General features: G+C 45.5%; 1 protein-coding gene across 1 annotated transcript; it reads left to right on the forward strand.

Annotated features, from left to right (window-relative positions):
• Nucleotides 1–124: 124 nt before the first annotated feature.
• Nucleotides 125–11,212, forward strand: LOC135366783 (E3 ubiquitin-protein ligase RNF13-like). Its single transcript, XM_064599696.1, has 9 exons — nt 125–314; nt 3,021–3,183; nt 5,230–5,319; nt 6,220–6,345; nt 6,689–6,791; nt 7,579–7,660; nt 8,050–8,155; nt 8,317–8,491; nt 9,298–11,212. Exons 2-9 carry the CDS (start codon nt 3,073–3,075, stop codon nt 9,837–9,839), a joined length of 1,335 nt encoding a protein of 444 aa, XP_064455766.1. The 5' UTR covers nt 125–314; nt 3,021–3,072; the 3' UTR covers nt 9,840–11,212.
• Nucleotides 11,213–15,621: the final 4,409 nt, after the last annotated feature.

Below are 15,621 nucleotides of genomic sequence, written 5' to 3' on the forward strand. Positions count from 1 at the left end.
ATTTACCACAACATATGCACTACAAAAGTAATCTAGTTCATTTTTGTTTTCAGAAAAAACTTCAACGTTTATTTCGAAACAACCTCGGGGAGAGCGAGGCAAGGCTCTGTCGGCTCTGTATCACGTGGTTCGCAGTCGTTTTCGTTGGTTTCGTTTCCTCCTTGTTGCTGCATCGGAGGCTCGGAGGTTTGTTGTTGGTTGTTGACGTTAGTTCAGCTTGTTCTCTGAAACGTATGTCAGGCTTATACTCATGTAGTGGGATTACTGGCATTCAAACTACTACAACACCAAACCGGCTGCGGAGGATATCACGGGTAAGCACAACACTTTTAGTAATTTATCCATTAGGCCTAAATGTGGGTTTCTTTATGGCCTTGGAATTATTGCTGATAAACTTGGTGTACTGCAGAACGCTTTCTTGGAAGACTGTTGCCAGTCGTTGCCATTGCTAATCTCCTCACGTTTGTTTTGGTTTGCAAGCAATACGTCATCTTGCAAAGTACGTCCCATGCAAGTGCAGCATCTATCTTGTAATGGAAGAGCTTTGAGCTTAGAAAGGTTAATGTTTTGTCGCAGCAATTGTTGCGATTAATTTTTGTCTTGAGTTAAAAACATGTCGTTGTTTTAGTGTCATCTTCATCAGAGACAACGGCCCACTGTTTGGGATTTTACGTGCGGTTGCATTTGGATGCGCAACATTGTTCCATTGTTTGATGAAGTTGTACAACGTTTATTTCCACCTACTCTACGCCTGGATATGTGTCATACATGCTAATCGCATTGTGGTATCTGGCCACCGATTAGGTCAATAGGCTGACGAGTCATTGATGATTCAATGCCATTTACAAAATACGCTAATCACGAAGGACGTCGGCGTTAGTGACATTGAGTGGTTAACGGCGGCGGAAATTATTCTGTCGTGAAGCAAGACATGAACATCCACCGGCTGTTATGACGCCAGACCTACACAATACAACGGTTGCGTTGCTCCTACATGAAAGCAGCAGGACAGAATTATCAGCCCCGTGAATTAAAGAGCACACATGTTTATCAGTGGGACCGCTGACCTAGGGTGGGTACGTCAGCCTCGCTTGCTGCTGGTAGGTCCAAAGTTGTTTGGCCCTCATCATTACACAAACTGCGATGAAGAACTTGAACTATACGTGATAGTGGGAAAACTGAACAGCTTAGTTTCTAAGGTACTTCAGATTCAAATAATCTACATGGGAGCAATAAGGAGTGCCTGATAAACATGATTCGATTTTCTGTTAAGGTCCCTATTTAACGTCAACCCCCCATCCCCCTCATGTTTCAGGGATCGTTATGGTTTCGTAGTGTGTCACCTTGCTTACGTGCAGGGCTGTGGTTAGTAGACTGCAAGCAGGGTTACAGGTTATTGGTGACAGATCTGTAGACGCAGCTGCCATGTTTGAGGGCAGAACGTCATCGCTGTGAAAGTAGCTTGTTGTGGGAGCCTTCAGTACAAAGTGCAAGAGTGTGAACGCTGCACTATTCCATTTGGAACAGTCCCAGTTGCCACGTTATGGTAACAGGGATATATTTGAGTTTTTCAGTTCATACATTATGCAGGCCGCTCTCCTTTGAATGTTTACGAGCTGCATACTAGTATCTCGTTGCTCGCATTGTAAACAGATGAATGACAAACAGCAGGCAGGTGCTATGGGCCGACCTGTCTATCCATCGGTAGTTATTGCGTTACGTTCATTGCGCTCAACACTTGCTTTGGTTTGAGCTTTTTTGCTTTAACGTGAAGAAAAAACAACGTACAAGTTTCTGGCGATGCAGAATCAAAAATAACAAAGACGGTTAAGAGCATCAACTGTTTACTACATACATAAAAAACAGTTGATGCTCTTAACAGTCTTTGTTATTTTTGCTTTAACTTAGACACAGTAATTATAGACATAGATCGAGAAGTTACCCGTCAAAAAGAACTCATTACGAGTTAAGTTACCGCCTCAAAAATGTAACTAAGTTAATAACAAAGTTCTTCAGCCTGAAATGTAACACGCAGTTACGGAGTTACTTAAAAAAGGAACGAGTTACTTCCCAGTTACTTCCAAGTTACTTCGGACACAAAGTAGCACTACACAGGTGCAGCACACGTACGCGGTTGAGTTAGACCTTAAGTTGCCTGCGGAGGAGTGCAACACGCTTAGATCGTTTTCGTTTATGTCCAACAATTCGAACGCTTTGCATCTTACTTCCTGAATAGAACACTGGCATTGATTGAATATCACGTTTTATGGCATAAAATGCCATGAAAGAACCGAAAAGGAAGCAAGAAAATATGTGGACGTGAGTGAAAAGCGAATTAAAAATAACTTGGAACTTAGCTTAAGTTACTTTAGCAAAGTTACCCGAAAAAGAAACGAGTTCCTCTGAAAGTTACCACAGCGCAAAAGTGCCGAGTTAAGTTATAAGCGACCAAAAAAAGGAACTTAGTTACAGTACCAAGTTACCTCGAACTCTGATTATAGACACTACTCGTCACCATGTAAAAGGCACAGCGATGCACGGGATGATGCATTTGGACACGTCTTTGGTGCGTGCTATTGCGGCTCCACCTAGGGGACGCCGGCAGCGACAATAAAACGCAGATATCCGCAGCGGTGTGCAGTTTCGTCCGCACTCTATCAGTGCGGATTTCAAAACATTGTCTTTCTATCTGCACACTAGGATTTGGGGCGGACATAACTGCACCCGCGCAAGCCTTTACTCATGACCACCCTCTGCAGCCATAAAGGAAATCTTATCACGGCCATCATTCTGGGCTCTAGTGGTAGTGTTGTCGTGGAGCAGAGTATCGACTGCACGAGTATTCCCTCTGCCGGTAATCTTTAGTGGCAACCGTCCAAATGTCTGATCCAGTTTGTGGACTGACGTCGGAGGAAGTCCCGCTATTAACGTTTGGCATTTCGTAGTGTTGTTGTGGTCTTGCACTGAGACGCTGTTACGCGTCGACCCGCTGGCACTGACATACGCCGTGTTTCTTTCAGGCTCCTACAATGTGACATACGGCAGGTGGGGATTTAAAATCAGGGAAGTGTGATGTTCCCTCACCGCAGAATGCCGTGCCATATCACCATCCTCTACGTGTACAGCATTGTCAGCATGGCAGCGCTGTTTCACGCGACACTGGTTGCTGCGGAAATCGTCGTTGTGAGTATTCGTTGAGTCCTCCCATGTTGTAGTGTGTCGCCGTCATTCTTAATCTGTACATCCGTACGAGCGACATCCCCCCCAGAATATTCTAGTGGAAGAAAAGGCAAACCACTGCTCACGGGACAGAAGTTCTGTTGAGTCTCGTAGCAGATGGCACCGGTGTCGCTGTCGTCTGCTACAAATATCTTGCGGCTGAGTCTCAGGAAGAGCACAAAGAGATATCACGTTAGGAGTTCACACTCACGTGGCAGCAGAAAACTGTGACATTGTGCAACTTTGGTTGAGGTATTCTGGGAATGTCGCTCATACGAACACAAAGAATGTGTTGCATGTAACAAGTGATGTGCAGCCGTGTCCTCTTAATCCACGGTAAGCTCTCTGAGTGTGGGAGACTTGCTATACAATCTTGTAAAGTAATAGCAACAGAATTATAACATGGGTGGCGAGGACGTGCTGTGTTATGACTACTGCAGTGCGTGACAAGGAGCATTTCAACATTATGTGCATGATAGAATAACCAGATGTAGAAGGTGTGGTCACATTGCTGTCCAGAAAAGTAAGACCATGTCAGCTTCTTCCAATTAAGCGTGTTTCAAGAAAACACTTTACTTTTTTACTCCGAGAGCTTTGACCAGGCTATCTCTCCCATGAGAGACATTTTCCTAGCTGTCACAATATACATCAGACTATTGATATCTGTAAAGGTAGTTTCTGTGCTATTGTCAGCATGGTTACACTGTCCATAAGAAATTGTCCAAATTGTTCATTAGAGCAGTATTGTTCATCTTATCTTATCAGATACTTGCCTTATCAAGCTGGCCTCCAAATTCCAGCGAATGATAATTTTTTGGCCCGCAAAATGAAGTCGCGTGCCCAGGGCATTGTGAGCCGCGGATTTGCGCCGTTCTGTTTGATATGACTTTCAAGAGCTGTACAAGAAGACAAGGAGCAAAGTACAGGCAGGGCTGGTAGCATGACGGCGCACATATGGAATGAATATAGAGCCCGCTAAAACGCAATCACGATGATGTCATCTTCCTTAGCAAGCGCACTGAGCTCAGGGACTATATGTCCGTATTTCTGCACACTGTTGCAGTAAGTGTTACGCATGATACGCATGTTTGTTTCTTTATGATTGTGGCATAAGCGTGGGGCCCAACATGATGGTGGTAGAACGCACCCAATTTCCTGAAAAGTGGGACTGCCTTACCAATGTTGCTTTCTGGCCTTCCCGGCACAGTGTTGCTTGTTGTGTGTGTGTGCCTTCCTGGACCGCACCCTTCGGGTCTCTTAACCAGCTGGACTCTCGTCCCGTCTCTATCAAAATTGCTTAGCCCGTGGCTAAATAGAGCCCACCAACGCTCTGCCCTCAAAGCTCTTTTGACCTTTTCGGACACCATAGGACTTCGATCCTTATTGTGAAGGGGCTCATTATTTAATTCCCCACATCACCAGGGGGTATAGGTACAGGGTACAATGGGGGTACAGTAGCGCCCCTGGCGATGAAATTTCCCATTCATCATCTTGAAATAAAATTGTTCTTGTTTAGCTTTGTGTCTGCTACTGAAATTCTATCCATTGCATGCATCCATGCATTGAGCACATAATATGCTGAATGGCAAGTATCCAGGACAGGTTTGCTGGTGTCATTGTGGTTTGACAGGTATCAGGTTTAATCTCAAGTATTCTGCTCAGTGTAGCATTGAAACCACACATTTGTTATCCTGCACATAGTTGTTTCAGCGTAACTGGCTATCAAGCTTCCTCTTTTGTCTTGCATTTATCACCTGACATAACATCTCGGTCACTGCTTGCGGTGCCCCGATGGCATCAGAAAAAGAAATGTAATTTTGCACATTTTGTGGTGTTCCTTGCGAGATATTTAGTGTTAGTGTGTGAAGTTTTGACACAGAAGACCTTTGAATTTGAAATTGCAAATGTTATATAGAGCTGTCTTATAAAGGCTCGCACTATTGTTGTGCGTGTTGTTTCGTTTATGGGTGTGTGGACTTTATTTGTGTTTCCTTCATTGCCAACCTGCAGATACCACCAAGTAATTCCACACCAGAAGTAAAGCACATACTAGACCAGGAGTTGAGCTTCTCAGCTTTGGTGCCTGAGGAGGGAGTTCCTGTAAGTAGCTTTGATGTAGTAAGTTGGTACAACCTTGTAGCTTTTATAATTAAAAACTTAACCGTTGAAAGTTAAGACACTGCCTTAGGAGTTTGCTGGTGCCCTCCTAAGGAGTGCTTTTCAGCATATACTATATTGTAATTGATTTCATCTCGGAAAAAGTGATTTATATCTATTTTTCAAAATTCTGTGTACACTTAGCTGGGACACCCTGTGTATGTATGACATGTTCTTAATTTTAATGGATATTTTAATGAGTGTTTACCAATATTCGGAATTTCGATCTTAAGTGCACCTCTCATATGGTGACTAATGTAAATTGCAGAAGCTGTTGACTCAGTTAAAAAAATTAAATAATAAAATCAGTTAAGAAATCAAGGATAGCTTTTAAAGCCTCACTGATGCCGAAACAACAAAAAAAAATACTGGTGTTTTATTGTTGCTTCGGTATTGGTGAAAGCCTTTGTTGTTTTGCATTAATCGTGTTTATTCAGCCTGCACATTTTTAAGCTGGTATAAGTGGGTGCATGGTAAAATGTAAGGGGTAACATATGTCAACAAGGCCAAAGCAGCAATACGTTTATGAGGGTATGATGTCATCATGGTGTAATCAGTAGCACGTAAACAAAGAGGGTGTGGCTTTGAGCTCCTAAAACGCGCACTGGGCTGATAAGCATCGGGCAAAGTCCAGTCAGTTGTCTTGCTGTTTGGGTGGGTTCATATTGTATGGGGAGTAGTAACAGAGCTGTGCAGCTGGATGTTTCATGCACAAAGTTGTGTGACTCTGTTGTACAAAAAAAGAAAGTTGGTGTGCTTGTGGTACTTCTCCTGTAGAAGCCCTGAGGGCCAACAGTGTCAACAGATAAATAAATAAATACTAATGTCGTGTTCTTCTTGCAGGGTCTATTAACGGTGGCATCGCCCATCACTGCTTGTGAAGCGATCGCTCCTCCCCCTTTCCCTTCGAACGACACCTTTGCATGGTTTGTGCTCATTGCCAGATTTGAGTGCAGCTTAGGGGACAAAGTATGATATTTTCATGAGGTTCTGTAGTCGTGTTCAGCTTAAGTAGGGGAAAAAATGTGGTCCATCAGCTCTCAAAATATTACTGCACCGCAGGTGGGATGGCTGGACACATAGAGGTCATGCTCCCTCCTCTGCCAGATAATGTAAACCACCACACTCACTACTGATGGTGCGCGGTGGCGCTGCAGTGTTTCTTCTGCTGCGCTACTGCGTCTCCTTATCTCCTGCGGTGTATGAGGGTGACGGGCTAGATTTCTTTTCCCTTCTTAAGTTGCTCCCGACCGTAGTGAACGTACCTTCGGGATATGACGCTACTAACCCACCCAACTCTTGTGTGTTCTAGGCGAGGTATGCTCAGGAAGCAGGCTACGATGTGGCTGTCATATATGATCGCAAGGTGCACATTAATCCACGTGAAGCCCAGCAAGTTCTTAAACACGACTCTGGTACTGCAGCGCTTTATCGCTTTTCTTTTCTTTTTACTGGCACCACATCTTGTTATGAGAATATTTAGAATAGTACTTAGAATAGAAGTAGTAGAATAGTATAGTATTTAGTAACGGTAGTGAATGTCTTGCAGTGCTGTTGAATTCTGAGGTGTATTGCAACTTTTTACTCTGCCAGACCGCTGTCTGTCTTTTATATTTTGGTTACACTTGTGCTGCGTTGTCCTACCTAAAGGTTCCAGTCCAGGATGCCTGACAGTACTTGTGGTCATGCAATTAATTTTAATTAATGGGGGGTTTACGTCATGAGGCAACTGAGTGTACTATGTGAATGTTACCAAATATCGTAGTAAATATGAAGGCAATCAGTTTCATAAGGTCGTGATTTTTTTTTTCTTGCGTATGCCAGTATTGTTATTTTTCTGCGATTTTAAAGTTCCATTGTTGGAGATGATGGAAAGATTAGTACACATTAGCACACTTTTAGCAACATTTACACTACTGGACATCGATCTCACGTTCGTGCAGGCATTATTTAAACACACTGCCCTCGTTCTGACAGGGTCTTTGAAGCACGTTAAATGTCCCCTCGTTGATCACTTAAGACTGCAAATGGTATAAAACGTGTGCCTCTTGACTTGAGTGCTTGTGGTTCTTAGTTCAAAGATAAGAAAAACCAGTACCCTGGATGCAAGGAGCTCCTTATCGGATTAAATTCTTTGTCGGAACAGTAGGGGGTGCAGATGGGGAAGGTGTTTTCTAAACTCTACGGCTCCTTCCCTTGCAGATGATGTGGATGTGAACATATACGCTGTGATGGTGAGCGAGGAGAGCGGGATAAAACTCAGGAGATATACCTACAAAGACGAGTGAGCATTTAATCGTTTACAGCAGTCCCGGGAAGTAACTTGTTTACAAGTAATCACATACTGAGCAATTAATCAGTAATGGTAATTAATAACTCTTGCTCAGAGAGCAACGTTTATTCACCCGATTTCTACTACCCGAATGTAGGAAACAAAATCGTTACCGAAAACTTCAGTCTCTACTCATATTTTAGAAACTAGTCTCATTCACTACCTGTCGCCGACTGGTATTCGTCATGTAAGTTTCTCTCTGAGAAGGAGTTATTAATTACTGCTAACTGGCTAATTAAGCAATTAATTGTAACTACGTTGCTTCCTAAGAGACTGGTTCGCAGTGTACCCGGACTTCTGGAATAGTATCTTCGGCTGATTTTCTCTTATCACTGCCGCAGCTACCAGGTGAAGCTGTATCCGGAGAACTTCGTTAATCTCATCAGCTACGTGGTGCCGTTCCTGGCCATAATTGGGCTGTGTACAGTTGCCATCTTCTGCTATGTCGTATGTACCATTAGCTTTACCTGGCTTCTTTGACATAGTTTCTACTACAGTGGCTCTGGAATTTTTTTTTTTTTTTTTTTGTCACTTTGTCTGGCACCCACAAGTTGCATACTGTCTGGTTTGGGTGCACCAGTAAATCAATTACTCAACCAACTCTCTAGGTTGGGAAGTACGTGAGGGACTGGTGCAAAAAGAGGAAAAGCCGTCTGTCCAAGAGACACCTCAGGCAGATTCCCACAACAAAATACAAGAAAGGAGATGCTTACGAGACATGCGCGATATGCATTGAGGATTATGTGGAGGGCGACAAGCTGCGCGTCTTACCCTGCTCTCATGGTATGTAATGGATTCGCTTCGTTTCTTTTATGCAGAATATGCTTATTTCTGGTCATTTGTGTGGCTGTCACTTGGGCACTTGTGAAGTATTGCTGCTAATTTTAAATATTAATGCGGTTATGTAGTCAATTTTATTAATAATTAATTAATCACCAAGGTAAATTGTGCTCCCAATACGCCGCACACCTCTCTAGCAGGGATGTCCTCCTCCTCAGTTTTTTTTCCATGGGCTGCAGAACCACTGTAACAGTGTTGAGTAAGTGCGTCAAGTGAGTTCTGACATAGACTGGAAAAAGAATTGGGCGAAGTGCACTGCTCAAGTGTATTAAGTGCTCTGCACATAAAAATGTGGTCAATTTTGAATCAGCAGAAGCGTTCCCAGTGCTGATGATACTTCAGCAAAAACACTCGCACTTGGTAGGTCACTGCAGTGCAATGCAGTAGGGCAGAGCAATTTGGTGCACCATTAAAGAAGCCCAGAAAGCCATCCAAAAGATTTTCAGTTTCTGGCCAATTATGAAAGGATGTTACTCGATGTGACAATAACACAAAAAAATTATCTCTGGCGAATTCCGCGATGTGTATGCATCTGTTGAGTGAATCGCTTTGCACGGTGCGTTTTAACAGTCAGGTTAACGACTTTGTTCGAAAAAATGATCGTGATTGGAAGTGCTTTCTGGGCTCCTCTAAGGCCCCACTAAAAATTGCAAACTGTGCGCAGGTTAAAACAGATCTCTCTCTCTCTCTTTGATGCGCATTAAACGTCACGTGCCGTACCTACATCCGTAACCCCTTTTTGTACAAAGCTTATCACTGCAAGTGCATCGACACGTGGCTCCTGGAAAACCGCCGCACCTGTCCCATCTGCAAGCGCAAAGTCCGGCTACCCGGCATGCCCCCCGAATCCGAGTCCGACGACGATGACGACGACCACGACAACCGCGCGTTCATAGTCACGGAGAGAACCCCGCTGCTGCTGTCGTCGTCGAACGCAGCAATAGTCCGCCCCGGCGGAACCTTCCAGGATGTCGTCCACCACTCCACGGAGGGTGCAACAGCAGCCTCGTCGTCCCCTTCGGCAGCCTCATCCGCCAACGTCACCATCACGCGAGCCAACCTGCACGGAGAAGCCGCGGCATCACACTCTTGCCCGACGACCGTCAGCACGGTGCACTCCGTCAACTGCGACGCGAGCACCAGCGACGACGAAGCGGCGCTGCTGGCGAGAACGAGCGCGCGTTCCCTGAGACGACTCCAGCAGAGAAGGGCCAGGGCCATGCGTGCGAGGAGGGCCGCTGAAGAGGAACGAATGAGGAGAGGGGAACCCAGTGGAGACCTCCACGTGTGAATCAGAGGAGCAGCCGTGAGAGGTTCGACGATGGGGTGTTTCCTGACCGTGTGACCTCTTATGATGCCGGACCACATTGGAATACGAGATCACGTGCGGCGGCGGATTGTGCCTATTACCTGTGTACAGCCCCACGGTAGACGTACGACATGACTGTTTTGCCTTTGTGTGGCGTGATCCTCCCTCTGGCTGTGTGTCACGAGCCGCCTCATGACCAGACAGTGTGTGCCCGAGCAGGCGAGGTCGTATACAATGGCGGACTACGACAGGCCAGTTCTTTTAAGCACGACTCGTAGTAATCATTCTGTTCTGTAGTGTTTGATAGGATGTGACGCCCTGCTTCGTTGAGGGGGTATTCTTTTACCGTGACGCCCACTGCTGGGCGTGACGCCGACAGAGTATGCTGTGCAGGTAAACAGTGTGCAGCATTCTTGACTTCGCAGTGCCTTTTTCATTTCGCACTCTCTGCCCTCTCTCAATTTATAGTATGACAAAATAGGTCCTACCGCTTTTAAAACTTCGTTATGTCAATTGTGGGTGTCAAATTTGGTTCATTTTGTGGTTAACGTGGTAAAGTTTTTAAGCCTAGCGTTGTACAAAAACTGGACTTGTCTATGCTGGATGTATGACAAAAGTAGTACCATTGAGATGTCGCATCCCTCTTCAATCATCATGTATTGTATGCATGAGATTTTTTTTATCATTAGTTTATGAGGATGTTAGTATGTACAGCAACGTAACAGCAGCTTTTTAAGTACTGCGAATGGATAGTTTGGAATATAGGAAGTTATTTATCGCAACATTGTCTGCATTTGTGGTTGGATCAATTAACGTATAGCTTTATACCAGAATCACACTAATATATATCTGCCTGTGTCACACTTGTTTTTGTCAGGCTACGGGCTGGTGATGCAAGCAGCAGAGTGGAATGGAATATAGAACTGTTTGATCTACTCGATGAATATAGTGTGCAGTGTGACATTAGCCAAGTCACATGCATTTACATAAATTTCTTTACTACTATCAGGAATGGGCCACTGTGATCTTTTTTACGGAAGAGCAGTGAAACTACAAATCTCCATAGGGATAGGAGGAATGTCTTGCTTCCCATAGCTGAGCTGCTTTTCTGTTCCTCATAAGATGTGCACGTAGCGCATTGTGTGTATAAAGCAGCATTTTAGCGGGTAACGCATGCTTGGGTCTGTAGTAGCACTAATTCAGGGCACGATGTTATCTTGCTGCTTTTTACGAGAGGTGCTATGATGCTGGCACTAGTCACCACAATTACTTTATTGCAGATGACTGTGCAGTGCACAGGACCATGTATAAAGACACGTATTTGATTAAATAAATGTTCATTAAGAGAAAACTCACTGGCGATTCAGCGGTAAGTACGAGTGAAATGCGTTAGCATTAATTGAGTTTTCTGGTCCAGGCTCCACTTCTGGTTTAAACCCAACTTCCGGTTGTCCACATCCAGTCTATACTTGACATCCAGTATGCATTTCCGGTTCTCCACTACGGTCTTACCTGACTTCCGGTTTTCCACCTCCAGCCAGTGCTTGATTTCTGCTAAGTCTACTTAATTAACCTTTACTTAACCTCAATTACTTTGAGTTACCCTGCAGTTACCCTTTAATTACCCTAGCTAACTGCAGGTTACATGGGGTAATCTTGAATTCTCTTAATTACCTTTGTGTCTACTTGCCTCAATTACTCTCAATTCCCCTTTAATTGACGTTAATTATCTCTGGTATAACCTTCGGTATTCTTTAATTTCATTTAGTGTTTCTCTTAATTACATATATCTTACATTCATTACATTTACACTCAATGATAGGCAAGCCTGAGCGATGGGCAAGACACGTAAACAAACACGAAGGCTCAAAACCAGCAAGACGTTTAATTGATAACAACGAACTTCATGAACATGTAGACGGTGTGAGGGAAGACAGAGAGAGGGGAATAGGGAATTGAGGACAAAATGGGACAAATCGCTCGGGCTTGCCTATCATGGAATTTACCCACCAGCTAGCCTGCATTTACGCCATTCTGTCTTTACACTCAACTTTCTTGTTTTAATTGCCTTTAATTACCTTCAGTTACTCTTAAATACCTTTGACTACTCAATTTCAAATCATTTGCCTCCATTTACATTTACCCACTTGCATCCCGTTTGCATGTTCTTACATCGCCGTCTCGATTAGGCTTCATCTCACACATGGAGCACACACATACATAGCTTTTTTCCCCATTATGACACTCCTAATGCTAACGCATTAAAATGTGCAATGCCAAACGCCACCACTGTAACAGCAGCAATCTCGTTTCTGGAAGCCCCCTGTATTGTTTGTGCAACACCAGAGGGCTTACACTCGAAGTGCTTTGTGCTACATTGTGTATGTTCTGCGAGGCTGTAGCATAGTTGATGTGGCATTTACACCAAATGAGCACCGCTGCAATTGTCTGAAATGCATTCCCAGGTGCTCCTGTCGTCTTTGACCCCTGTGGGGTTGGGTGACAACTGTCATTGAAGATGCTGATGCTCTGTTGGCGAAGCAGCTTTGTGTGTGGCACGACCATGGAGGAAAGAACCCTGGTGGAGAGCGCGCGCCGCATTTCCGCACCGCAGGAAAATGTGGGGGAAGTGACGTGAGACTTTACACGTCATTCGGCGCGCTAAACCTGTGGATGCTCGTAGTCTGGGCACCGCCATTTGTTACGGTCCGACGAGGGGCCACGTAGTTTATCTCGCGAATATATGCTGTTCAAGAGAGAGGCAGAAGATAAAAGCAGGATCAGGGACAGCCTCCTTTCCCACCCACCTACCCTCATTCTATTTTAGTGTCGCTTGTTAATAATTTTTCTGTGCTTTCGTAATGCTTCTGAAAAAATGAATCACGAAAGTAGGTAGTTTATTACGTACATTCAATGTGAAGTTCGAAAAGCTATCGAACAAGACCGGTATCGTGGGAATCTGTCCACTATTTACGGAAGGGCAACACGAGGTCCGTTTCATGAGAAATGCACAACGCAGAGCGGCGGTCGGATCTTTCAAAGGGCGTTCACATCAGCCGTTCACCACACTCCCGAAACATCTTTGTGTGAGCGCGGTAGAGCCTTGCATGGACCGACTTTCCTAGTATGAACTAATAGTCATCCGTTGTGTGGAATTAGCTGCGTGACCCAACCGAGCCAAACTAAGGAACACGTTTGTCGCGCCGCCCGCGGTGCTGGTGTATTTTGTCGGCCCGAACACTCAGCCAATAGACCTCTCCCTGTTTGTAAACAAATGACGTGAGAGTGTTCGACAACGCCACCAATTTGGTAGAGTTGAGGTACGCTCGAAGCTAGGGGGCGAACAAGGTCTTGAGGGGATTACGATGGTCCCTGAAAGAGACAGCGGTTTCAATAGGGCTCAGCGAAGAAGTGCACATTCGTGGAACCCAGCCCTCCCGATTTGTTTCGGTTTCAGTCTGTCTACCAACGTCATGATGACGTTTCTCGGGTAGAGGTCTATAAGAAGCAGGGACCCGCGGGCCGGGTAAAGCCACCACCTAGATAGAAAAAGTGCTTACTCGTCGACGTGACATAACAACTAAGAGTCAGCCAATCAGGATCATGCTTTCAACGGCGGTAGCCAATCACGAACGTGCTTTAAGCGGTGGTACCCATGGAGACGAACCACCGTCGTCTGCGAGTAGTGGTTGAACGTCCCCGCATGCCAAATGGGAAGACATTAAAACAAAGCGCAAAATGGTCCCATATGCTTCTCAAGACTGATTTTCTGGAAAGCGTGTTGCACTTTTTGTTTGCAGATTCAGGTCCACAGGTTCCAAGTTAGCTACAATCATTTGAGAGTTCTTGAATAGACCTCTCCCTGTTTGTAAACAAATGGCGTCATAGCACTGCGTCATAGTGTTCGACAGCGCCACCAATTTGGTACAGTTGAATTACGCTCGAAGCTAGAGGCGAACAAGGTCGCGCCCGAAAGCCAGGGGCTTCAGGGATTTACGATGGTCCCTGAAAGGGACGGGACCTTGAGACGTAAGGTACTTTAGGCCTGCACTGCCTGAACCAGTTCCGGTGGTGCTGCACTCGCCCGTTCGTTTTGCCAGTGCAGCCCGAGCGCCCCCGGCACCGTCCCGTTAGTTTCAAACCAGTGCACGCCAAGTGTAGCCCTAGTGCACAAGGAAACTATAGACACTCCCGCAGGGGTCAGTTCAATGGTAGCGCAGAGTAATGGCGGCAATGGCAGCAGACGACACAAGGCAAATAATAGTTAATGTAAATGCCGGAAGAGACGCTTGAATTCGAAGTCGAAATAACGATTCACTACAGTTTCGGTGTACATTGGTACACGGTTCCTGCCAGTTCGCAGAAGATTCAACGCTATCACGGTTACCAGGTCGTCGAATTCTTCGTCCTCGCTGTCAGAATCCAGAAGTTCCATGGCTGTTTGCACAATTGTTGAACAGTTCATTGTGTTCGAAATTGCACATGCAATGCAATGCACATGTGATTGAAATGTCACACGCAGGCCTGCACGAGCGCTGCACTTCATTATTCGTTTCGCGGCGGCATTATAGTGTTGCACCGTTGAACTGGAGCTGGCCTAGTGCTGCGCTAGTTCAGAACTGGCCCTGCACCGCCCGGAACTGGTTCAGGGAGTGCAAGTCTAATCGAACAGACCTCTAGGCAGCGAACAAGTGCCCATTCGTGGAACCCAACTCTCCCCCTTCCGATTTGTTTCGGTTTCAGTTTGTCTACCAACGTCGTGATGGTGTTTCTCGGCTAGAGGTCTATTCGCAGAACGGCGAATCGCAGTGGCAGACGAATAAACCTCTTCCCGAGAAACGTCATCATGACGTTGGTAGACACACCGAAATCAAAACAGATCGGAAGGGGAGAGCTGGGTTCCACGAATGGGCAATAGGCCTCTACCTGTTTGTAAACAAATGACGTCATAATGTTCGACAGTGCCACGAGTTTGGTAGAGTTGAACTACGTTCAAAGCTAGTGGCAAACAAGGTCGCGCCCGAAAGCCACGGCCTTGAGGGGATTATACGATGGTCTCTGAAAAGGACGCGACCTTCGGTCCTACTTTTCTTTCAATGGGAGGCAGCGAACAAGTCCCCGTTCGTGGAACCCAGTTCTCCCCTTCCGATCTGTTTTGGTTTCGGTGTGTCTACCAACGTCATGATGACGTTTCTCGGGTAGAGGTTTATTGTTCGCTGCCTCTTATTGAAAGAAAAGTACGACCGAAGGTCGCGTCCTTTTCAGAGACCATAGTAATCCCCTCAAGACCGTGGCTTTCGGGCGCGGCCTTGTTCGCTACTAGCATTGAATGTTGTTCAACTCTACCAAACTCGTGGCGCTGTCGAACATTATGACGTCGTTTGTTTACAAACAGGTAGAGGTCTATTGTGACTTTATATGTCGACGTAGTGAAGGAGGGAGAGGAGGCAATAAGCAGGCATTCTGTATCTAGGGGGCGTTGGTTGAGCCCGTGCAGTGCTTGAGTGAGCGGGATTTCTCTGACTACGAATGCGCAGCGACGGGATTGGGCGAGAGCTTCCACTGCGCTGGAAAACTCACCTCCAATGACCTCTCGTTCACTTTTCTGCTCTTGTGGGCGTGCGACCGGTAGTATGAACGCGCCATTAGGAGATCGCGTTTAACAAGGCTGACCGGAACACACGTTCATAAACCCCTCTTTCACACACTCATTTCTCACGTCTACTACAATATTCCAGTGCGCACAATGAGACGACAAACCGGA

Source organism: Ornithodoros turicata, chromosome 8 (assembly GCF_037126465.1).
Source record: "Ornithodoros turicata isolate Travis chromosome 8, ASM3712646v1, whole genome shotgun sequence".
In the NCBI taxonomy this organism is placed as follows: Eukaryota; Metazoa; Arthropoda; class Arachnida; order Ixodida; family Argasidae; genus Ornithodoros; species Ornithodoros turicata.

Bases quoted from the DNA above. Each gene is read 5' to 3' on its own strand.
- LOC135366783 (XM_064599696.1), top strand. From the start codon at position 3,073: ATGTTCCCTCACCGCAGAATGCCGTGCCATATCACCATCCTCTACGTG. The intron at 5,320-6,219 runs GTAAGTAGCTTT...TTCTTCTTGCAG, and splicing joins TGCCTGAGGAGGGAGTTCCT to GGTCTATTAACGGTGGCATC. The intron at 6,792-7,578 runs GTACTGCAGCGC...CTTCCCTTGCAG, and splicing joins AGTTCTTAAACACGACTCTG to ATGATGTGGATGTGAACATA.